The 23,631-nt window shown below is 36.4% G+C and overlaps 2 protein-coding genes across 3 annotated transcripts; one reads left to right on the top strand and one right to left on the bottom strand.

Moving 5' to 3' along the window:
- Positions 1–372: 372 nt before the first annotated feature.
- Positions 373–2,820, bottom strand: LOC148917661 (small ribosomal subunit protein uS10-like). Of its 2 annotated transcripts, XM_089049538.1 has the most exons (5): positions 2,331–2,820; positions 1,953–2,036; positions 1,623–1,736; positions 1,167–1,405; positions 373–664 (listed from the first exon to the last, which is right to left on the bottom strand). In XM_089049538.1, exons 2-4 carry the CDS (start codon positions 1,996–1,998, stop codon positions 1,263–1,265), a joined length of 303 nt encoding a protein of 100 aa, XP_088905664.1. In that variant the 5' UTR covers positions 1,999–2,036; positions 2,331–2,820; the 3' UTR covers positions 373–664; positions 1,167–1,262. The 2 variants fall into 2 exon arrangements, with proteins under 2 accessions (XP_088905664.1, XP_088905665.1); XM_089049539.1 differs by lacking the exon at positions 2,331–2,820 and having other exon boundaries at positions 1,953–2,321.
- A 13,182-nt stretch (positions 2,821–16,002) lies between these two features.
- Positions 16,003–17,014, top strand: LOC103328460 (early nodulin-like protein 3). The gene is made up of 2 exons (XM_008230855.2): positions 16,003–16,301; positions 16,530–17,014. Exons 1-2 carry the CDS (start codon positions 16,121–16,123, stop codon positions 16,991–16,993), a joined length of 645 nt encoding a protein of 214 aa, XP_008229077.2. The 5' UTR covers positions 16,003–16,120; the 3' UTR covers positions 16,994–17,014.
- Positions 17,015–23,631: the final 6,617 nt, after the last annotated feature.

Raw genomic sequence — 23,631 nt, 5'->3', positions numbered from 1 at the left:
CGTGTATTAGATGTAAAGACGACGTTTTTTTTTTGAAAAACTAAAGTCTATTGGATGTAAAGACGACCCTTTTTTTGAAAGAACCGTCATCTATTAATTGTGAAGATGACGGTTTCTTGAAAGAAATGTCTTTTGTTATATCCAAAGACATCGGATTTGTTAAAAAACTGTCGTCTATTAATTGTGAAGATGACGGTTTCTTGAAATGTTGTCGTCTATTAACTCTAAGAAGACAGTTTTTTCCACAAAACTGTCTTCTATTAACTTAGAAATTGACTTAGTAATTTTACATTTTAGCTTCTTTTTTTTTCTTGTTTCCAATGGTATCAGAAATATATACTCAAATGTGCTATGACCCAAGCCACACATATATACTCAAAAATTGTTTCTTTCATAAATAGAATATCGAGAGTACAATAGAACAAAATAAAATCTAAAAAATGAAAGTACTCTAGGGCCGCAAGTTGCAAGTTGCAAGCCTAATTACAATAATACACCAAAATTCATATACCTAATTATCCTTCAAGTCAAGTTCTCCATATGTATACAGAGCTATACCTTCATCATCACCACTTTTCCTGTGCATTTAATAGCAGGTTGAACCAACACTACTTCCCAAACGCTAGCAGTAACTTCGTTAGAACCACTTCCTTGGCCTAGGAAACTGCTTGACAAGCCAAAATAATGTAATAGTGAGATATACAATCCAGATAATAATAGAAGTCACCTTATTGTCTCTAAGCCACTAATCAAGTAAACACACACATGGCCTATTTCTTATGACAACACAAAACAAAAGATTGGATATTCAGACTCAAGGCGGAGACTCACATATTTTATGTACAAAGAATTAAATTAAGGACAAGCTTGTAAAAAAAACATACAAGAAACAAGATGGGTTACAAGTAAAAGATCAAGTGCTTGGTCTTTTGTCCAACAACAACATATTATCCAACACTAAATAAGAGAAACACAACACAACCATAGAATTGGAGAAATGCAAACTTCACTCGCCTTTCAAATTGTCACAACCAAGCAGATAGAAGTTATAAGCTTTAACAAAAATAAAGTTCCACTTTTCAGAAAAGATTAAAATTGAAATGATGTAAATTACAGTATTCAGTAAGTAATTGGTATGCAATTTTAGAACTCAGTGGTTGCAGTACCTGGAGGATATGGAATGCAAAGTAAGGATGAGACTGGATCACACTACTTCTACCAAAGTCACATTCAAGGAAGGCTACACTGAAAACACGTCCAGTTTAAGAGTCTGCGATTGTAACCTCCACTTCCACACTAGGTTCAATTGTAATGGAAGTAATTTGTGTGACGACATCAAGAGAGCTGAAGAGGTCAATCACCCTCTTGTGGACACGCAACTCAAATCTGTCCCATGTGTTGGTACCTATAAATCACAAACAACATTTTAAAGATACATAACCTTTTAATAACTGGTCAGTCATGAATAGGCCACAGTAAGCAACAAATTTTACTTATGTAACTTGGCCAAACAACAGAACTCCCAACTCTGATTAAATGGCCATAAAAGCCATAAGCCTTGCCTTGCCCATAAAGCATCAAGCCATAAGTTAACAACAAGAACATTTCACAATGAAACATACCTTCACCACAAGGGGACTTCCTAGTGGTAATGTGTAGAACCTTGGTTGGCATTCTCACGTGTTCCTTAACCCAGAGCCTCTTGTCCTTCGAACCACGAACTAGATCAGTGCAAACTGTCAATATAACAGTGTCAGTCCAGCAGGCTAAAGAAATATAACAAGAAATTTGAATTCTTAATAATCTAAACAAACTTAAAAACTTGATGTAGAGACAATAGTGGATAAACCCATTTCAACGACGTCAGACAGCAATTAAGTACAAATGAAACTGAACAGTATTGAAGCTCATCAAAACTTTGCATTTACAGGATTGTGGAATTTGGAGAATACCAATGCGGGGGCAGAGGAGCAGCAGAGAGAAGAGGGAGGGTGCCATGGTTATAGTCTTTCAGCTTTGAGGAGATAAGGCCTTTTCTGGATACCAAATTCATAAATAGGGGACTAAGATCATGGGACATATATAAGTCAAGCAAAATTTTGAAGAGCATAACGATAACCATAGAAGTTATAACGATAGAAGCTCATTAAAAAAAAAATTCTGAAAAGTTGCCTTAATTTCTATATATATAAATCGAAAGTATCTACAAAAATATAACAATTTGCCCAAATAATTTACAATTAAACACCCAAATATTTTAACTCTAAATATATTAGGGATATAGAAATTGATTCTTCAAAAATTATAGAAAATAATCCTAAGAGAAGGACCTGTGGAATAGAGGAAGGGAGGCTCTCATGGAGCCAGCTAGCAAGAGAGATCGCTAGAGAGAGACAACAAGAAAGAGAGCTCCGGCAAGAGAGAGCCATCGAGAGATAGACAATGACCGTCACCTCTTCGCCTCTGTCTCTCTGATTTCTTTTCTGTCGAAGAGGCTGTATGTCTTCTTGGTGGTGGTGTCAACCTCACGGCGCCAGTTTGCAAGTGTCAATGAAGTCTAGGATGAAGATGGCATCGATGGCGGCTGGTGATGATTGATGCGAAGAAGACAATAGGGTCGATGGCATCGTGTCGTCGATGGCATCACGGCGCCATGGCATCAATGGCTAGTAGGCACGTATGAGGAGTAGAAAGGTGAGAGAGGGAGTGTTTCAGAGAGGGTTTCAAGGAAGGAGAGAGAAGAGCTCAGGAAGTTTCAAGAAGGGAGAGATAAGGTTTTCACATAGACGGGGAAATCTAGATTTTAGGTTGAGCTCGAATTCACTTAAGCGGCTCCTTTTGTTTAGTGTGTTTTAAAAGACGACGCTTGTTAATTGACAAGTGCCATGTTTTAAACTCAACCCAAAACCGTCGTCTTTTTAAATACAACGACGGAAAACCGTTGTCTATTTTGAGTCATAGTTTAACTAAATTGTAGTAGTGTATTTTGCAATCACATAGAAAGAACTACGTGTGGCTTGAGCCTTTATTAAGGGTACATAGGCAACCTAGAGTTATTAGGTACAGCCGCGAGACCAAATAATTGAAAAGCTGTTCAGTTAAGTTATTTTGAAATCTATTAATGTACTTATGTTGTTTTAAGGGTTGGGATCAATTTCAGTTGGCATAACGATTTATCTGATTTAAAGAGGCCTGTCATGATAGGGTCGCAAAGTTCGTTTCACGCCAATGAGATTTTGAAATTTATGTTAGTAACTGAGGTATTTCTTTTATGCTTGAAATCTTGTTGAGGTTGTTAGTGATTGATTGAGAAATTCAAAATTTGAGGGAAGTTTATAAGTTCTTTATTATCATTCTCATTTGTGAGCCTAATATGATATTCTTTGCATTATGTGGCGGCTGTGGTGTATATATCAGCCAGTTTATTTGTACACCTCTTTTTCTGCTTATCTGTTATGAATGTTATCATGTCAATATCTTTGGACTTTGATATGTGACATATGTTTGGTTGTATGAATTCCATTTTTGTACATGCTGAATGAAAGGGGATATTTAAATCGCTTATTGTATAAGTGAAAATTTTGCCGAATTTTCGGCGAAGTCAAACTTGAAGAAAAGAATGTAGGAAACTTATAAGGGTATTTTGGTCAAGAGCGTCCGGCACCTGTGGTGTCGAACACGCACAGGATTCGCTCATATTTCAAAGTGGAATTTGGGTGGGTCCTATCACACAAATGGTCCGGTGCGGTTTTGTAAGGTGTGGAAACTTGCTGGAACCGGTTTGAACAAGTCTGATTTGGTTTGGTGTCGGTTTGTTGACTTTTTAGTCAACACGATTTTTTTCTTCTGGTATGGCTCAGTGTCCGGATTTTCAGTCTCGGTGCCCACCCCTATTTAACATGCACTTCATCAGAAGCATCTTCAACAATTGGTGTACCAGGAAAATTCACATAGAGAATTCATGCTTAGGAGAACTCAAGCAAATTTCCTTAAGGCCCTGTATGGATTGAGGGATGTCAGAGAGGGAAATTTTTACATGTTCTGGGTACTTCAGCCAATATACATAGGACATGTAAGTTTGGACTCTCCAACTTAATTACTACACAATTTTTTTAAAATAAAAATAAAATATATCTATACGTCCTATGTATATTGGATAGAACACCAACCAACTGGTGTATCCGGAATATGCAAAATTTTCTCCCTCCTCCAACATCCCTCAATCCAAACATGCCGTTATGGAAATTGGCTGGGGATTCTTCTAAGCGTGAATTCTCTGTGTGCATTCTTATTTGTCCCTCCTTTTTTATTTTATTGACCTTTCTATGATAAAAATAATAAATTACAAGCTAAAGCGAAAGCAAAGTGAATCAACTTGTAATTTACCTTCTTATAAAAAATATAAAAAACTTGTAATATACCTTCTTTCCGTATAAAAAAAAAATCAAATGGATCGACAATCTATTATTACATATTGAGCCAAGGCAATACATAAATTGGCCTCACTATCAACACAGTCCTTGGCTCTAGATAAATCGGCCTGAGGTTTCCTTCTTCCGTTTGACCAACAAGATCTACAAGTGACACTGTTGATAACAAATCGGAAATGACCTTCAATTCCGAGACACCAAAAATCGCCACTAAAAGGTCCCCGCATAAATCTTGCATGTATGTCGCCCAATAATGGTTGTTTAGCCTAAGCTGGTTTCTTGAGCTTTATTTATATCTAAAATCAAATTACAAATACTAAAAATAAAAAAATCTTGGGGTTCAAATAATTTAACAACAATTTATTCAAATAGTTTTTCATTTCAGACTCCTTTATATACATATATATATATATATATATGAACAAAGAATTCCTTGCCTCTGAATAGTGAGTATGTATGCCTCATTCTTTATTATTTTTTTAAAAATAAGAGAAATAATAATGAAGATTTAAAAATAAGAAAATAAAAGAAAAAATTGTGCCTCCTATCTCAAAACCAAGTTACTATTCAAATTCCACAATTTAGCTCTCATCCCTCTCGAGCACAATTTGTAATGATAGTGCAGCCACGTTGATAAGGATTGATCTGCCCAGATGTACCACAATTATAATAAGAACTGCCACGTCGATTGCATGGAACATTATCCTTCTTTAGGGCTTCATAGCTTATATACCTTGTGTTACCTTCAGCTTGAGCTCTTACAGTTTGCAGGCCCTCCTGCTCGCCCTCCTCTTCTTCCTCTTTGTCCTCCTCCTCATTCAGACACTCCTCGCCCAATGAGTCCTTACATGCACGTGGTCGTGGAGTAGCCCCTTCTCCATCACCAGCATCACGCCTCACGCGTGTGAATTCGGTGGTGGCACGCCCACGCGAATACATGTTGGTGGTGTGTTGGGTTGATTCAACCACCATTGCCAAGGCCATCACAAGGAGAATAATTACTACAAATGTCATATAGTTGGTCATGACCCTAGATGAGAGATGAAGAGGGTAAAGAGAGGATGAATAGAATGAGTGTATATTTTGGAAGCTGAAGATGGATGAAGCTAATCTTGGTGAGTATAGTAGTTAATTAGGGTAGTGAGTTAATTTAATCAATCAATTCACTTGATTAAGCTTGTTTTGTGCTTTTGTGTGACGTATGTTGTGCGACGTGTCCGATTCTCCCAATTTATAGGCACCACTTCAGGAATATCGATCAAGATTGCTGACTGAAACGAATTAACAAACGTTTGTATAATTTATAGGTTAATCTATAGGAAAGAGCCCGCAAATTAACTTCACTTAAGTTTTAATGCATTTATATTAAAAGTTAATTCTAGAAAAAATTAATGCATTTATATTTTTTCAACAAGTAATGCTACATTTACCACATTTTTATCTCACATTTCTATACTACATGATGTGGCATGTGCATATCATATGATACATCAATTAAATCAACAAAGTGTATTTTAATAAAGAAAGTTTAATTAATAGTTTTTTCAAAGTGTCACTACTACAAGGTTTTCGAAATAGATGACGGAAAACCACCGTCATCTAGAAGGTTTTCCAACCGTCGTGAAATCGACCGCCATCTTAATTTTGCACAAAAACAACGACGGTTAATACCCGACGTCGTTAAGGAATTCAACGTCCAGAGTTATTAGGAAACGACATGTAATTACTATATAATTAGCTTAAAATGAAATCTTCGACAACATTAGACGACGGTTTTCTGAAAATTGAGACGTCTAAAGAGTGTTACATGTCAAGATCAAAAGAAAAATCGACGTACAGATAATTATCCACGTCCCTAAAAGAAGGGAAAAAGACTTGGATAAGCTAGAAACCGTCGTGGTTAATTTGTACTATGTTAAACAAACAAAGAAACTGATGTCTAAAACATAAACTACGACGTTCACACAAACCAACAGACGTTTAAAGAGTATTACATGTCATTTGTCTCCCAACAACCACCGTAATATGAAATAACCACGTCCTGCATCTAGCATCACCGACGCTTATGTAATTATCCACGTCACGAACTATAATAAAAACGACGTATTAAGTTTATTCCACGTCTATTTCTTGTGAGACTCGTCGTTTAAATTGCACAAAGAAGGCCATTTGACAGAGTTAGACGTCACTTTTTCTAAATAACAGATGTCTAAAATATTTAAAATGACATAATATTACTCAATATCGACGTACAAAACTATACCCCACGTCGGTATTGTGTCAAAGGATGACGTTATAAATAGTATTGCAGGCATGGATAGGAAAACAACCAACGTGGATTATATATTCAACGTCCGTGGCATTAAAATAAAGGACGTGGTTAATTATTTCACCTGCCTTGATGTATGTATGCTCAGAGACCTCAGTTGTTTTAGACTAGCCAACGTGCAGGACATCTGTCAAGGCAGTTAATGGAACTGAACGACCTTTATTTCGTCCTTTAGACGACGGTTTATTTTAAGCAAACCGACTTGATTTCTTTTTCATATGTCTGTTTTTTTGTTTCATGGTCTTTTGCCTTTTCAAAACCCGATGTTGTTTTTATTTTAGATGTCTGTGTTTTCAATATTTTTACCGAACCGTCGTACTTTACAGCTTTAACCTAGCTTTTTTAATTTTTGATTTGTCGTGCCCAAAGCCTGCATAATGAATGTATGATCAGAATTAAAATGATGTACAAAATTATTAATTAATGTCATACAATTAACTGAATAACTAATGTCATACATTACAACAATCAATCAATCTATATATCTTCACACCCATCTCTAATATTTTCGTTCCCAAACTCACCCACTAGGTCATCAAATGTGTCAACATTTGGTATCCCTCTAATAAATGGCTCACACTCAATTCTAGTATCACCTAGCACATCATCACCAATAACATCGTTATATTCTCTATTAGGTATTGATAACACTACCGACCAACCACGATGCATTGGGTCGTCAACATAAAATACTCATATTTACAAGGGTAAATCCAAGTTCGTCAACTATAAGGCCTGAAGTGTTATCTATCCAATCATACCTCAAGACTGGGATTCTAAACTTTTGGTAGTCAAGATCCCAAATTTCTTGAATAACACCATAAAAACCTATATTAGAGACAATAGGGTTTTTATCCTTGGCACTAGCAACTTGCATAGTATGTACAAGTAACATAAACTCCACTATTTTGGACAGTTCGCTCATCATCTTGTGCCTTGGTATTAAATTTAACACCATTAACAAAATAGCTCCTATATAATGGCACTGCCATGCTTGGACTAGCTGCTAGCCACGTCAAATTTTCTGATACGCCATTAGACTCTTCCCCATTAAGTTCACTTTGAACCTGCAAATTAATCATATATATCTTAATTCAATCTAACATATATAATGGAAGAAAATTAAAAGTTGAATATGCATGTCATTCAATAACATATATATACCTTAAAGTGGAGTCATCGAATGAAAGTGCTATTGTGCTTATCTTACAGCCACTTTGTTCTCTTTCTAAATTTTTTATAAGTAGTCTTAATGTGGATCATATGTTCCCTACATTGACACGAAAAAAACAAGTATTATGGTCTATTGTATATAAGATAAACATAAGGAATAATAATATTTAAAATGGCTCCATATGAAAAATAAAAGTCATACGTACTAGATATAAGGTAGGACTTCCTCCGTATTCTCCAAGACATATAGATGTGTCTGGTTCAACAAGTCCCGATCAACTAAGCTTACTGTGCAACCTGATAATGGCTTCAAAACTCCCATCTTCTGGCTTGAAGGCACTTCAATTGTACTAACATCAGATAAATGCTCAGTGCAAAACTCTATAGCTTTTTCAGCTATATACCGCTTAGCAATGCAACCTTTCGGACAAGTATGGTTCTGAACATACCCTTTTAGTACTTTCATATACCTTTCAAACGGATACATCCATCTAAACAGAACATACCCTTGAAAAAGAAGCACAATCGAGTTTACTGCATACCTTGCAAGCTTCTCCTAAACATAACGAATTGCCACAGGGAGCCATTGTTGCATCAAGGTATGACAATCATGAGATTTACGTCCAAGAAGTCTTGAATCTTTTAAAGATACAAGATTTTTTATTTTGATTCCATCCAAGTGTTCGTCTACGCATCTATTCAAGTTATGTATCCACATTCTGCTCATAATTTCTGAAACCATAATCACAACACAACAATCACAACAACTTCATACGAAGTTATAATGTCATCTTATGCCTCCGGTAAGGGCCCTATCCCATTCGGGAATGCATAGTCCTCTCACGTAACCTACGGCTACATGAGATTAGATTTCGATGTGGATGAATTTCGACAGCATCTCGATACAGTTCTTGAGGTGGGCATAGGTATAAATACCTACGTACCACCCGAAGAACGTATCGAGATGACACCGAAATCTCCACAATCGAAACCTAATCCTATAGCCGTAGATTATGTGACAACACTATGCATTACCAAACTGTCCAAATAATGGGACAATTCAAGAATTAATTGGACTGCAGTCATGCTTTACGCATCCATGCACGAAATCCAACTAATCTCGAACAGGAAACTAAGTGTTACTAAACATAAAAATAAAAGTACGAAGTTAATCTAACTTCGTACATCACAACATATTGTGCTACGTCACATACAATTTAACAACATAATATAAATATAACTTCACAAAAAAAATATAAACATAAAAACTAACTTTAACATTTTTAATATATAAAACAAATAAAATACCTTCTCAATCGTTCTCCACCAATCGCTAATTACAAATATCCCTAACGAGAACAAAATTAATAGCGTTAGTAAGAATTTACATTAATACTTTTAAACTAATGATAAAAAATACTTACCCAATGAACGTATTGAATTCCCAGTAGAAGCAGCGACGAGAGGTCGAGAGAGGCAGAATGCTATTTTTTTGCATTCGCCTCTGCAAGGTAGAATTCTAATATGAAGAAGAAGCACTTTGCGCGACGAAGAATAGAATTTCGCGCAAATGCCGTCGCGAAAACCACTTTCGTAGCAAAAACAAGATTTTCGCGCAATCACGTGTCGACATCAAATTTTTCGCGACGCAAGATACTTTAAATCGCACAAGCGTCGCGCAAACAAAAATATCCCATGCAAGTATTTTGGTGCCCAAAAAAAAAAATATCTCTCGTTTTCTTACGCGACGATAACTGGTTCCGTCGCGCTAAGTTGTCATTTGCGACGAAAAGTGTCGTCGCACAAGTTTTTGCCGCCAACTAACGGGACCCACTATTTTCTGTCCACCTTTGCGTGACGAAATTTTGATTCATAGCGCTAGGTTTCTTACGTGACGATATCTATCTTCGCGCAAGTGTTTCGCTCCAAAAAAAAAAAATACCCGGGCTTTTTGTCTTCAATTTGCTCGACGAAAAAAGTTTATGTTGCGCTAAGACATTTGGCATGACGATATGTTTTGGTCGTGCAAGTTTTCAGCGGTATGCGCGACGTATATTTTTTTGTCGCCGTAGTGCATTTTGCGCAACGAATTTATCTTCGTCGCGTAAATAGTAAAACGTAGTAGTGCTACTGAAATGGTCACATTATCTAATCCAGTCAATTTGAAATGATAATGATGTTGAGTTTATTTTCCTGCATTTTGAGACAATTTTCCCTCAATTAGGGGGAGAAATGGCAGTTCCTGAAGAACATCGTGAAATAGTGTTGAATCGGTCCGTTTTTGTCTCATCAAGATAATGCATATATAAAGTTATGAATATGCAAGTGTAGAAGTGAGGTTCTAAAAATATGAGCATGACAAAAATATAGGTTCTAAAAACTTAACTCCCTATAAGTGTAGATTATTTGAAAAATTCAAGCCCTATAAAAAATAACGCTTCTATATGAGGTTATGATCCACATATTCTAATTAATTCATCGTAAAAGAGATGTTTGTCCCATAAGTGACAACATCAGCCCCTGAAGAGGCATTGGTACCCCAAAGCAATGAGATGCTTACAAATTATGCATGAGAATTGTGGGATCACAAATTGATGATACATTTGGTTTATTAGTAGCTACTACAATCATCAAGGGCTATGATTATATTAAATTGCCTTATGAATGTCGACAAGTTAAGTGATTGGCCAAAATGGAAATAAGCAATTCCATTTATCATTAAATATGAAGTGTGGGATATTGAACCTATAACTCAAACACCGAATTACAAATGTTGAGTATAAAGGTTACGAATTGGTGTTTGTGAAGTGTAATAAGATCACTAATATGACATAAGGTTTCCTGGTAGAGACATGGTTTTAGTCTCCCATCTCATCGTAGATGCATCCACATTTCTATAATTACATTTGTTATTTTAACGAGAAACTTATAGCATGTATTAAATGCATATTTATTAAAACTATATGGTACATGGAGATCCTCAAAGCTCATGAAATATTTGAGATATATCGGATGAAGCAACCTCTTAAAGGATATAAAGTACCACAATATTCTTAATTAAGAGTTAACACTAAGAGTTTGAGTATTTTGAATTCAAATTTGATATTGTTGTAACATATTCTAAGTATTAAATTAGTTGTTGATGCTCCTAAAGATTTCAATCATTTGAAAAGTGAAAAGCAGGTCGAATAGTGTGATAGACGATCATGAATGAAAACAATGTTGCTTGTATTGCTCAAATTAGAGAAGGGGAGATATTAATCAGGGGGAGCATCCCAATTCTACTACATACAAGACATATGCGCGTTGTACTCTTTTTCCGTTCGACTATATTTTTGTCCCATTGGGTTTTTCCTAGCAAGGTTTTAACGAGGTAACATAAGCGTATCCAACACCATATCAATGATCCATAAGAAAGTTTCACTCTTTTTCCCTTCGCTTTGGTTTTATCCCACTGGGTTTTCCAAGCAAGGTTTTTAATGAGGGAACTATGTCATTGTATGGTGGACATCCAAGGGGGAGTGTTGTAAATGCGTGAGTTGGTGAATGACCACCATACCTCTTAGTATTCCATCGTTGGGTTTTAAGTAACCTATGCACTACGTATTTGTAATTAGTGCTTGTAACCTATAGGTATATTGTAAATGATGATATTCAATCTCCTATCTTGTAAGCCTATAAATAGGTGGTTCTACCAAAGATTAAGAGAAGAATAAACATGGTGAAACTTTATCTTTAGCATATCACTTCTCTCTACATTTTCTCCCTCTAGTTTTATAACACTTTGAGTTTTTTTGGGTCAAACAAGAAAAAAGGGTATATAGTCACAATATTTAATAGATACATGCATATAAATTATATAATTTGACAGGTGTTTATGCAACTATTTACCCAAAAATCTCCTTAGCCCTATCGATAGGCCAAGATAATTTATTAGAAGTGAGCGTGCTACTAGAAATTGCGCCTCACATAATCTGATCCCTAATTAAGATAGTATGCTCCGAGTTCGGAATCGGCTCATTTTTTTAAAAAAATAAAAAAGAAATTAATCAAAGGTAAACTTCAATAATATAATCCAAGATATCAAACATATTTTGGAGGAAATAAGAAACTCTAGCTGCTCTTTCCCTCTGTAAGTCCGAAATGAAAAATTCATGGAGAGGGAGGAGGAAGAAGTGTCATTGCCCCTCCTCCCCCTCCTCTCTTCTCATCTTTTCCTTTTAGGTTAGTGAATAAGTTCACTGGAGCATTTTAATATAAAACCATGGTGGTGATTTCTTTTGAGCCATGCTTAAATTGATGTTCCCCATCATCCTTTCTATGTTCTCAATCAAATCTTTCTCCCAAAATCTACTTTCTAACGCTGTTCATGTTCTCTAAACTTGATTCTACATCGTCTTTAACAGAGGTTGCTGCAAATCACCAAATTATTCTTTTTCAAGGTTTTTGTTTTTGTTAATTTGTTTGCTCTTAAGCCCATGTAGATTGCTGAAATCATATTTTCCTCCTATCTGTTATGGATGCAGTGGTGGGTGTGGCTGCGACATCGCTTCTTTAGATGGTGGTGGTGGAGTTCGTTTAGGCTCATGGGTTGTTTTAAGGTTTTGGTTATGTTAGGTTTGTAGGCTTTGTTTGGGTTTATGGTTAATTGTGGTGATTTGAGCTAGTATTTTTAGGGCGGCTTTTGTCCCGGTTAGTTTTGCTTTTAGCATTTAGTTTGTTCTAAAGCACCAATTCCAAGAGGGCACAAATTAACATGCTAAAAGCAAAAATAAAGTAAACAAAGGCCGCACTAGAACTACTGGTCTACATCATCACAGTTAAGCATAAGTCCAAAGAAAGCCCGCAAACCTAACATAGTTGAAACCCTAAAGCAATCCAAAATCTTAAATGAACCTTACCACCACCACCTAAAGAAGTGTCATCATGGCCACACCCACCACAACCTGGTCTCCAACTCTTGAAGCCATAACAAATCTGGCAAAAACATGGTCTCCAACAATCTACATGCGCTTAAGAGCGAATAGATAAATCAAAATAACAACTCTCACAAAGACCAATTGAGTGTAAGAGAGTGGTTTTTAAGACAATGATTTGATTGTGAACATAGCCCAAAAGATGTGATGGGAAAGTTCAAACTCAGCAATGCTCAAAAGAAATTACCACAAGGTGCTTGAAATTCGTACTTAGGTGTAAGAGGTAAAAATTACACTCTTAACAAGTTAAACAACGATCCTACGAACAAAGTAATCCTAGTCATAGACCTAAGAACACACAGCAGAATACACTACCAGTTATCAATCAATTCTCAAGTCCCTGCAAACTTAGAAGATGACTAATTGACAACCTAAGTACTCAAAAGGACCCATCAATCTAAGCGTCCCTTATGCTGGCAACAACTCAAGTGAGAGGTGTGTGAACATTCATCATCATTCCAAAGATAACAGATACAGTATGACTATAGCCATAAAATCAAGATCAATACACTGGAAATGTTCACCCAGAAACCCACCACTAGGAAATACTATAGGTCATCACTACAACTAGGCAATCCACTAAGTCAAAAAGATTCTTACAGAATAAGTAATCACAAAATCAAGCAAACCTAGATCTATTTAGGAATAGAGCACTACCTCCTTCTTGTCATTCATGGAAATGGCATCTAGTCTATTGGCTTCTTCACCCCATAGAAATAGATCTTGCTATCAAAAGATAAAATCGATGTGAAATTAAGTAAAACAAATGATTAAAAAGTAAACTAATTTGAAGAATTGTCAATTGGTACTGTGTGGAATAAATAAAATCAAGAAACATATTTGAGATTGATCGTAAACTGGAAATCATACCAGCACAAGTTTCACAGTAGCGGTCAATTAGAAATCTCAAGAACAAGGGCTGAATGTTGTTTGCAATAAAAGAAATCTGCTTCAAATTAGTTGTGTGTCTGGTCCTCAACTAATCCTTTCACTAGTTTATATATTTGTCAAAACCCTAAATTGCATAGAAATCCAACTTCTTGACGGCTAAGATACATTGGCATGCACGAACTCTGACTTTACAAGAATTCCTTACCAAAAACCTTTGTTCTTTTTCATTTTTTATGAAGCCAGTGTAATTTTTTAGAGGACAACTTGCATTTAAAACCAAATTCTTCTAAACAAGGTCATTCCTGTGCAAAACATAAATTGGGGTGCTCATATGATCTAACATGAAATACAGAAAAGAAAAAATAAACCATGAATTGATGTCATCAAACAAATTTTTTTAATAACGATGCAATTTGCGACTATAAAAGTGATGAGCACAACTATCCTTCGTGAAGACATGTGTAGTCTAGTGGTAAGGTGTCGTAATAAAAAATTTCTGATCCGCTAGCTGGTGGTCCTCTCAAATCCCATTTTTTCATCGATAGGTAGGGTGAATTCTAAGGTTCTTTATTCCAGTTTTAGAGTGGAAAAGGAGAGAACATGGGCAGAGCCCCAACAGCAGCCCGCGTTTTCGACCCGAAAGGAATTTAAAATTAAACAGGAATCTGTGTTTTTGATTGGTGATTTGGAGAAATTATAAAGTAGTACCGTATCACCACGTCAGCTAGTGATACTCCCACTCAAAATATGCCATGTGTCTTTATTTTTTAACAACTCAAACTTTATTTTACAACTGGACATTAACCTAATTTTTACCCTCTAAAATAAAATTAAGAAAATAAACAATGGAAAAAAGAAGAAGAAAAAAGGATAGCCACAGCCCACCCCAACATGCCTACCCTGCTCTAGTCGCCACCCCCTCCCTCTCTTTTATCTCTCTCTCTCTCTCTCTCTCTGTTGCCGTTCTTCAACTCAACCTTTTGGTGACTACCCCAAGATCCATATATATTTTATCATTGATGAAGGTCTCACTAGCAGATGTGAAGAAGGTTGGGATGGGAGGTGGGTCTATAACAAACAGGCTACAAATCGACCAGCATGAAATTGATATGGAAAGGGTTGATTGTGTTGGGTATTATATTGGATCTAATAAACTCCATCAGATATTAAGATTCATTGACAATGAAGATGAAGTTTCCTTGTTGCAAAAATTTATTAGGCTATGGGGATTTGGCTCTCTTACTTGTGTGACTAATGACTGTTGATGGCCGGAAGAAGACGACAGAGGGGTGGTGGGGGTAAGGGTTGGGTTCATTGCTAGGATATTCTTTTTTTTTTCTTAAGTTTTTTATTTTTCTAATTTATTTCAGCGGATAAAAATTAAATCCAGCAGTGACAAAGAATAATTAATTTTAAAAAAAATATATAAATGAAATATTTTGAGTGGAAGTATCACCAGTTGACGTGATAGTACGGTACCATTCTATAATTTATCGGTGAGTTGATGCTTCTTAGGGAAATTTGATGGAGAAATTTTTGTTAATTCGAATAAAATAAGTAAAGAAAAGACCAATAAACACGCAAGTAGGAATCGAACAGATTACCTCCAATCATGATAGGAGTGCTGACATTATAGACAAGCCAATGGTCCTTAATGTCATATGGAAAACGTAAGCCCGGCCCAATTACCATTAACCAATCATAGCCCAATAACCAAGGAAAATAAATAAGAAAATAAACCGTTCATTTTAATGCATTTCTCAATAAGTTTGACCTCGAAAATATATATATATATATATATATATAATGTTTACAAATTAAATCACAAAACTACAAGCAATTAAGCACCATTATCTTGGTTAATCAAACGTTAAAAGTTGAGCCCATTTGTGAACAAACCAGAAAAGAAAGCACAGAAAGAGCAACCCTTTTAATGTAACAATTAATAAATTTAAATTTTATTTTCTAATGACCGTTGGGTCTCTCGCATGTTGCCACGTGTAAAATGTCAGAGGAGGACGTTATAAAGAACATGTTGAAACGCCTGGGTGCAGAATTAATAACACGTAGACAATTTCCAGCAGTGATTTTTAAGTAAGGGTAAATCCCTTCCCCATTTTTGCATGTCCTACAACGGTCACCTTCTCCTCAGCCTCTCAATATATATCCTGACAAATTAGCCACAGGTAACACTCACCAAATCCCATATCTCTCTAGATCTCACTAAATCTATCTCTCTCTCTCTCCCTCTCTCAATATAGCTAGCTATACCTGTGTTTTTAGAGGTTTAATTTTGTGGGTTTGATTAGATTTGTTCAGAAATGGCGTCTAAGAGACTAATTGTGAGCACGTTGCTTGTTATTTTGATGTTGGGATTGGCTAGTAGCTCTCCTCAAGCTTACAAGTTCATTGTGGGTGGCAAAGACGGTTGGGTTTTGAGCCCTTCCGAGAACTTCAATCACTGGGCTGAAAGACATAGGTTTCAGGTCAATGATACGCTTCGTAAGCATCTCTCTCTCTCTCTAGTTTTTTTTTTTAAAAAAAAAATTAATACAAGCGATTGTCTAAACGAAAGGGAGTTTCTCACACACACACACCACTGGTCTACAAATCAAGGTCGTTTTCCACTGAGTCAGACCATGTTGGCTTTCTCTCTAGAGTTACTGTAATATTATTAAGCTACTTTTCTTTTTGGTTTATTTTTTGGTGCTATGTATTATGTGTATGCAGTTTTCAAGTACAAAAAAGGATCAGATTCTGTGTTGGTGGTAACAAAAGAGGATTATTTCTCATGCAACACAAAAACCCCAAAACAGTCCCTAACAGATGGTGACTCAATTTTCAAGTTTGAGGGGTCAGGTCCATTTTTCTTCATCAGTGGCAATGCTGAAAATTGCCAAAAAGGGCAGAAGCTGATAGTGGTGGTTTTGGCCGTCAGAAGCAAAACCCAACATACGCCACCCTCTCAGGCCCCTCCTTCTCCATCTTCATCAGCTCCATATCCACTTGTGGCTGATCCTCCTGCAGTCTCACCTTCTCCACTGTCGGATTTGGACACAAATGCACCGGCACAGCCACCGCTACCGCGGGAGAATTCAGCAGCTAGAGGATCAGACGTTGGGTTAATGGCTTTTATTTGTACTGTTATGAGTATTGGTGCAAGTACTGCGGTTTTGGGTAACTTTGTGGTTTGAGAAAGACAAAAAATTAAATGAGAGAAGGGGTTTAATATTGTGTTTGTGGTGTTTCTTTAGAGACTTTTAATTTTACTACATTACTGTATTTGTTTTGAATTTTACCTTATAAAATTTCTAGCATTAATCTCACTCGTATCTCTAAATTTGTAACGGAAACTCCTACTCCCTTCTTAAACTTAGAACATTCATAATGGACTCCCTAAACCATTTAATTAGATAAAATTTAGGGAGGAAGTGAGAAAACCCACCTCCAACCATCTCTTCTTAAACTTAGAGCATCCATAATGGACTCCCAAAACCATTTCATTAGATAAAATTTAGGGAGGAAGTGAGAAAACCCACCTCCAACCATGCTCTCTATCCAACTCCTAAATTGAGGAGAGAGAAAGGACTTTCGAGTGGTTCTCTATAATTAAATGTTACTTTACTATAATGCTATTTTAAGTATTTATTTAATACTAACTAATTAGTATTATTATTTTATTTGAAGAGAGAGCATTTATGCTAAACTAAAAAAAGAAATAAATTATTAATGATTCCCTAAACTAGGGAGCATGGTTAGAGTTGAAATTTTATAAGGAGCTCCTAAAATAGTTTTCTAGTATTTTTAGCTAAATTGTAACTAAAAAATTATTCTTTTTCAATGATAAATTTTAACTAAAAAGTATTGAAATATTATTCTTTTTCAATACTTTCTAGTGCTTTCTATAATAATATTATAGCTTAACAATGATAAATATACCTAATAAAAATTATTCTTTTTGCCTAAAAAGAATTTATTAGGTAATTGTCAGTTGGAAAGTTATGGCGGGGATACATGCCAAAAATTACTAGTTAATTTACCTATTTTTACTTATTTCATCCCTATTCATTAATGAAATGCTATCGCCTTTGTCTCAAAAAAATATTCTCCTTTGGAAGTGTTTTTTATTAATATTTACAAAAAAAAATCATTTTCTGGTTAATAATATTGATTTTTAATAATAATATTTAATGTTAAAAAAACTGTATATATGGTAATTACTCAGAAGGGAATTGTTATTGCCACTTTATATACAATGCGTTAATTTAGAAATTTTGATGAGCCCCCAAGACGCCTCCCGAAACAAACTGACTGAAATTCATTGAAATCCAAAAAACTCAGAAGCAGAGAGCAGTGTGGTAGCGAAGAGACAAAGTGTTGTAAGTTGTAGAGATGAAGAAAATAATGCGAGTGTATTACGACACTTTCCTGAAAGCATGCCGAAATCATTTTCCTCCTCCTCTTCAAATTCCAACTCCAACAACTCTTATTGGCCCTCCATTGCTCAGATTAAGGGGCTAATAATTCCAGCAAGAACAACCACCCTAACCCTAATAGAATGACAAATTACGCAGACTGGTTGGTAGATAAACCTGCGTGCTCAAGCAATCGGTTTTCACATGACCAATAATCTCATGAGATCAAATGTATTTAGTATATTCATTCATATGGTATGTCTTGAAGCACATATCATTGACTAGAATCAATTAGGGACATGTGAAGGCAGAGGTATTGTGTACATGCTAACCAAACAGCACCCTACTGTAACAGTGGCTTTAGAGATTTCAACATCGGCTCAGCTGGGAAAACTGGTTTTCAGACTCAGTTGCCAAACAAGGTCAACCCGGAAAACCAGATGATCATATCAGAAGTCATACTACTTACATGTAATGTAAGCATCAACCTATATTTGCTTCTTCTGTTTAATGTATTACTTACATCAGGGCATCTATGTCCTCTTCCATACGTTGCTAAGATTGCAAAAATGTATAAACTCCCCAAGGTAGATGATCTAGACTTGAAATGTAGAAACCTATAATTTGGTCCCTGAATTTAAACTTGTAATATGAGCCCAATCCAGTACACAGATTTGGACATGTTAACCTATTATTTCTATGGGCCAAAAGGAAGGGAAACTAACAGCATAGCAGAAAGCTCTGATTTCCTTCTTGGAAGCAACCTACTATCTATCGAAAGGCGAGAACAGACTGCTATTGGCCGCTTCCCCTATCTATTCTATTATGGCCGGCTTGGAGACGTCAGAGGAAGACCGTCATCTCTATCCGGGTACAAAGGTAACGCCTCCATACTCTCAACAAATTTATCGAACTTTTCCAAGACATGAGATGGATAGACTATAGACTATAGACTACAGTCCTAAATTTGTCCACACAAAAAATATATAGTTTTCAAGAGTTTGTAATCAGGTAAGGATTGTGTTTAAATTAATTGATTAAGGTTTGTGTTTTGATTAATTGATTACGGCTTTTTCTTTTGATTAATTGATTAGGGTTTTGTATTTTGATTAGTTTTGTTGTTGTTGGTTGATTAGGAATGAAAGTGCTATGGCTTTAATTTTTCAATGCTATTTCGTCTTTAAAATATTTTTCAACTTTTGCACTGAGACCCTATAACTCATGAATCCTGAATCCGTCGCCGGAGATAACGCCTCTATACTATTAAATTGATTAAAATGGGAATTATAAATATTTTACTTCATCCGTAAAATTTTGACCGCTTTGAATGTTCTCCCTTGCTTTTGTCAAGGCATTTCTCCATTTCCCTAACTCTTTATTCAGAAGTTTCCATCTACTAGACACGGTCATTTCGGTCCGAATGGAACCCAATCTTTGACAAAATTCTCCATGAATTTTGCTCCATATATGATGGAACTTCATCTTATTGCCCGTGATAGGGTCATGACTAACGTTCACCCAAGACTGACACAACGCAATATCTTCCCGAGTTTACCACGAGCCTCCGACTTCGACAGAAGATGTCATTTGTTTTTTTTATACAAATGGAAAGTAATAGAAAAATGTGAGTGGAGAGTAAAAAATATTGGAATGAGAAGAGTTTGTATGGAAAATTGGTGTGGAAAGTGAAAAATGTGAGTGGAGAGTAAAAAATATTGAAAGAAGAAGAGTTTGTATGGAGAATTGGTGTGGAAAGTGAATAATGTGAGTGAAGAGTAAAAAATATTGAATAGAGAAGAAATTGTATGAAGATTTGGTGTGGAAAGTAAATAAAATAATTAGGTATTTATAGGGAAAAAATACATAATTTTTTGGTATTTTTATATAATAAAAAATAGATTTTTTTCGAATTTTTTTGCAATTTTTTTAGCCAAAAAAATGAGGACTGTTGATTCTGGAAAAAACGATCGGAGAGTCCTGTCGCGACACGTGGCACATGCTCGTTGAATTTTGTCAGGGCTGACGTCAACGCGCGGAAGTCAAATTTTTTACCGTCGGCGCGTGTAATTCACTCGCCAAGCCAACAGTTAAACAAATTTGAATTACCGTGCGTTGACGTCACAAAACTTGGGCTGAAGCCTAGGCGAAAGTTGCCCTTAGGCCTGCCCAGGCTGGTGGGACCCAGCTCTTGCCCGGGTCGTTCCTCTTGCACTGGACATCATTTGGGCTCGCCGGGGGGGCTTTTGCCCGGGTTCCTGTGTGTGCTGGAGATGCTCTTAGTCTCGATGTATCCCAAGTTGTCTCAGTCTCGATGTAGCCCGGGCTGTCTTGGTCTATAAGTGGATTAAGACTCATGCTATGTCTTACAGATGTAGCCCGGGCTGTCTTAGTCTCATTGTAGCCCCAGCTATTCTGTCTCGCTGCTATTCGAGTTGTCTCAGTCTCGGTGCTATCCCAGCTATCTCAGTCTCGGTGCTATACGAGGTGTCTCAGTCTTGATGTTGGTGTGTTAGCAATTGTCCACATCGGGTGGGGTTGGCTTTGACTTCCCGTCATAGATGGAAGCCTCCGAGCCTCGAGGCAATAGTGGTACCTGAACCGAGCTGAGTTGATCCATTCACCACTCTATGTTTGCTTGTTGCCTTTTGTGGTTGATCTGCTTATAGAGTTCAGTGGTCGGCTGCGGTGGCGTAGCGATTGTGCTTTCTCCATGACATGTGATTATTCACCGTTGCTGGCGGGTGAGAAAGGCGGAGAAGAAAGCATGGGTGCCTTGGTCAGCCGTTCGTTAGATGGGGGAGATCAGGATGCCTTTTTCTTAGCTGGTGATGGTGTGTGATTTCAGCCAGAGGAGAGTGGTGGAGAACCGACACAGATTTTTGCTCGATTCTTATAGACGGCTCCAAATGTTGATGATATACCAACATAATTAGATAGGCTAAATCACACTCTCTCACATACACACAAAGACAAGATTTGATTGCTTCACCCATGAATCGGGCTACATCGACTTTAGAGCTCTTATATTTGTATTTCATAGGGGAGATATGCAGATTACATAGAGAGGGGCGTGGGAGCTTTCTGGAGTAGAGAATAAGAGCTTTGGAGAAGATGGTAGCCAGCCCTTTTCTTCTGATCGCCCTCAGCCCCTTCCCATCAAACAAGGAGGTATATATGGTCTCTTCCTTGATTCGGGGGATCTGCTCATGTAGGAGAGTGGGCAAGATCTAGCTTCTACCTTGATTGGTGGATCATGTGCAATTCCTTAATTGGTGGGACTTGGCTGGAGCAGGCATGGCTCCTCCCTTGATTGGTGGGACTTGACTAGAGCAGGTGAGGCGAGCCATGTCCGTAGCAGGGGACTTGGAGATACTGGTGCGCGGATCAACCTATGTTAACACGTATAATATGGGCCATATAATATTATATATAAAAAATCCTTACATTATTCCATTGGAGAATGCTAGCAACTTTCTCTTTAACTTTCTCTTTTAAACATTTTCCATTTTTCTCATGACATGTGTCACATTCTAATTTGGCATTCTGTACTGTGAAAGTAATCACTTTCAAATTTGCTGTAATAAAAATCAGCTGTGAATGAAAGTAGTTGAGTGCTTGGTAAACTATATGCTAAAAGTGATGTGGATACAAAAATCAATTTTTTGAGTGTTTGGTAAACTATGATATAAAAGCGTTATAGTTCTGTATAATGACTAAAATAGACATGATACTGAAAATAACTTTTTATTTAACTATTTAGTAAAGAAAATATTTTCAATTTAATTTATGCAAAGCTTGTACCAAAAACATATTACACACCTCAAAAATATTTCAACTATAAAATAATAAAGGTAAACAAATAACAAGTTGTGAACTTGTGTACTGCATTTTTGCCAACTCAAATATTCTTGAAGCTTCTATTATCTATTGACCAGCCTCAAATGCCTATAAGCTTCTGTTTCTCAAATGCATTCATCATTGGCAACGTCTCTGATCTTCCTTCCTCTCTCCCTTAATAAATAAATTTAAAAAAGAATAGAAAATGCCTAAAATTCTTTGGATCGAGATTGGGCTGAACAATCCTCAGCTTCTTCCAGATGACATATCATTCTTCTTCCAGGTTCCTCTGCTGAGCTTTTTCTGAGTTTGCCAAAAACAGTTGAGTTCCTCTCATCATCCGAATCATATTTTTCTGTTTTTGTTTTTGTGGGCAGTCTGTTTTGCAAATGGAAAGATGTAGGAGTTTAAATAGAATCTCTTTACCTAATTATTATTCGAGGGTTTGAGAAAATTTAATAAATAATCAAATTGGATAGTTTTCTCCTTGAAATTCTGACAAAGAGCTTGCGGGGAGAGGTAAATCGTGCAGGTACGTAAGAAAGAAGATGAAGGATAATTGATGTAATTTGTTTAAATTGATAAGGATATTGTTGGCATTTTAGAAAATTTCATTAAACACCACCGGTACTCATTCCGCTTTCCGCATAAGCAGAAATGCAAAGCAGCCTTTCATTGATTCTCCAAATAGCTGTGGTTGGCGGCGGAGCAGGATTGTATGTGTGGATGGGCGAACCGTAATACAGGTATAGAAAAAACAATTCAATCTTACATCAATAATATATATATAAGAAAAAATTACATTTTTTAGAACTTTGTACTTAATTTCATGCATCAAAACGGAAAAGCCTACTGATAAAATCTCATTTCCCTTTAAACTATTTATTTTCTATTCCCCTTTTTTTTTTGTCAAACTATTTTCTATTCCCTTGACTCATCGGTTTGATTATTAGAGGATTAATACTTCCTTTTTTATGTCAGTTGTGTAATGGGCCTACAAACAATTTACATATAATTATAAATGAAGTTATTTATGGATTGCAATTGGGGGGGCCATTAGAATGGTTATCTGGTCTGCATTGTTAAATATATGAACTAAAACCCAAGGTCGACTGCGTTGAGAACAAATTGTGGAGGGGCTAGGGCCACCTCAGGCCCTAGTGTACCTCCACCCCATTTGGCAGCGGTTTCTCATGAAAAGCAAATTTCTCTCTCTTTACCAAACAGGTTGTGTAGCCAAATTTTTTGAAGAAAGTGATTTTGGCCCCAAATAAGCAACACTAAACGGGCACTTCCTTACACTAAAAACAATATCATTAATGCAGCAAACAAGTTAACTTTTCTTTTCCAAATTTACCCTTATTAAATATTTTTATTCAAAATTTTTACAACTTTTTTATTACTCTCCCACTACCACATTCTTTCTCTCACACGCACCCAGACCCACCACTCCACCCAGACCCATCCTCGCACTTGGACTCCATTGATTAAGCGAATTGACTCCTTTGCTTTGGCAAAGTCAACAAATGAAAATCCACATGCACTTCTTGAGTCTTAATTGAGGCGCAAAAATCCTAACA

The sequence above is a fragment of the Prunus mume genome, linkage group LG4, assembly GCF_029339155.1.
Source record: "Prunus mume cultivar Tortuosa linkage group LG4, ASM2933915v1, whole genome shotgun sequence".
Classification (NCBI taxonomy): Eukaryota; Viridiplantae; Streptophyta; class Magnoliopsida; order Rosales; family Rosaceae; genus Prunus; species Prunus mume.
This window is presented reverse-complemented; position numbering and strand designations above follow the sequence as displayed.

Coding starts and splice junctions, on each gene's coding strand:
- LOC103328460 (XM_008230855.2), top strand. CDS start 16,121: ATGGCGTCTAAGAGACTAATTGTGAGCACGTTGCTTGTTATTTTGATG. Junction 16,302..16,529: donor TCAGGTCAATGATACGCTTC/GTAAGCATCTCT, acceptor ATGTGTATGCAG/TTTTCAAGTACAAAAAAGGA.
- LOC148917661 (XM_089049538.1), bottom strand. CDS start 1,998: ATGGCACCCTCCCTCTTCTCTCTGCTGCTCCTCTGCCCCCGCATTG. Junction 1,737..1,952: donor GCTCCTCTGCCCCCGCATTG/GTATTCTCCAAA, acceptor TTATATTGACAG/TTTGCACTGATCTAGTTCGT. Junction 1,406..1,622: donor GAAGTCCCCTTGTGGTGAAG/GTATGTTTCATT, acceptor TGTGATTTATAG/GTACCAACACATGGGACAGA.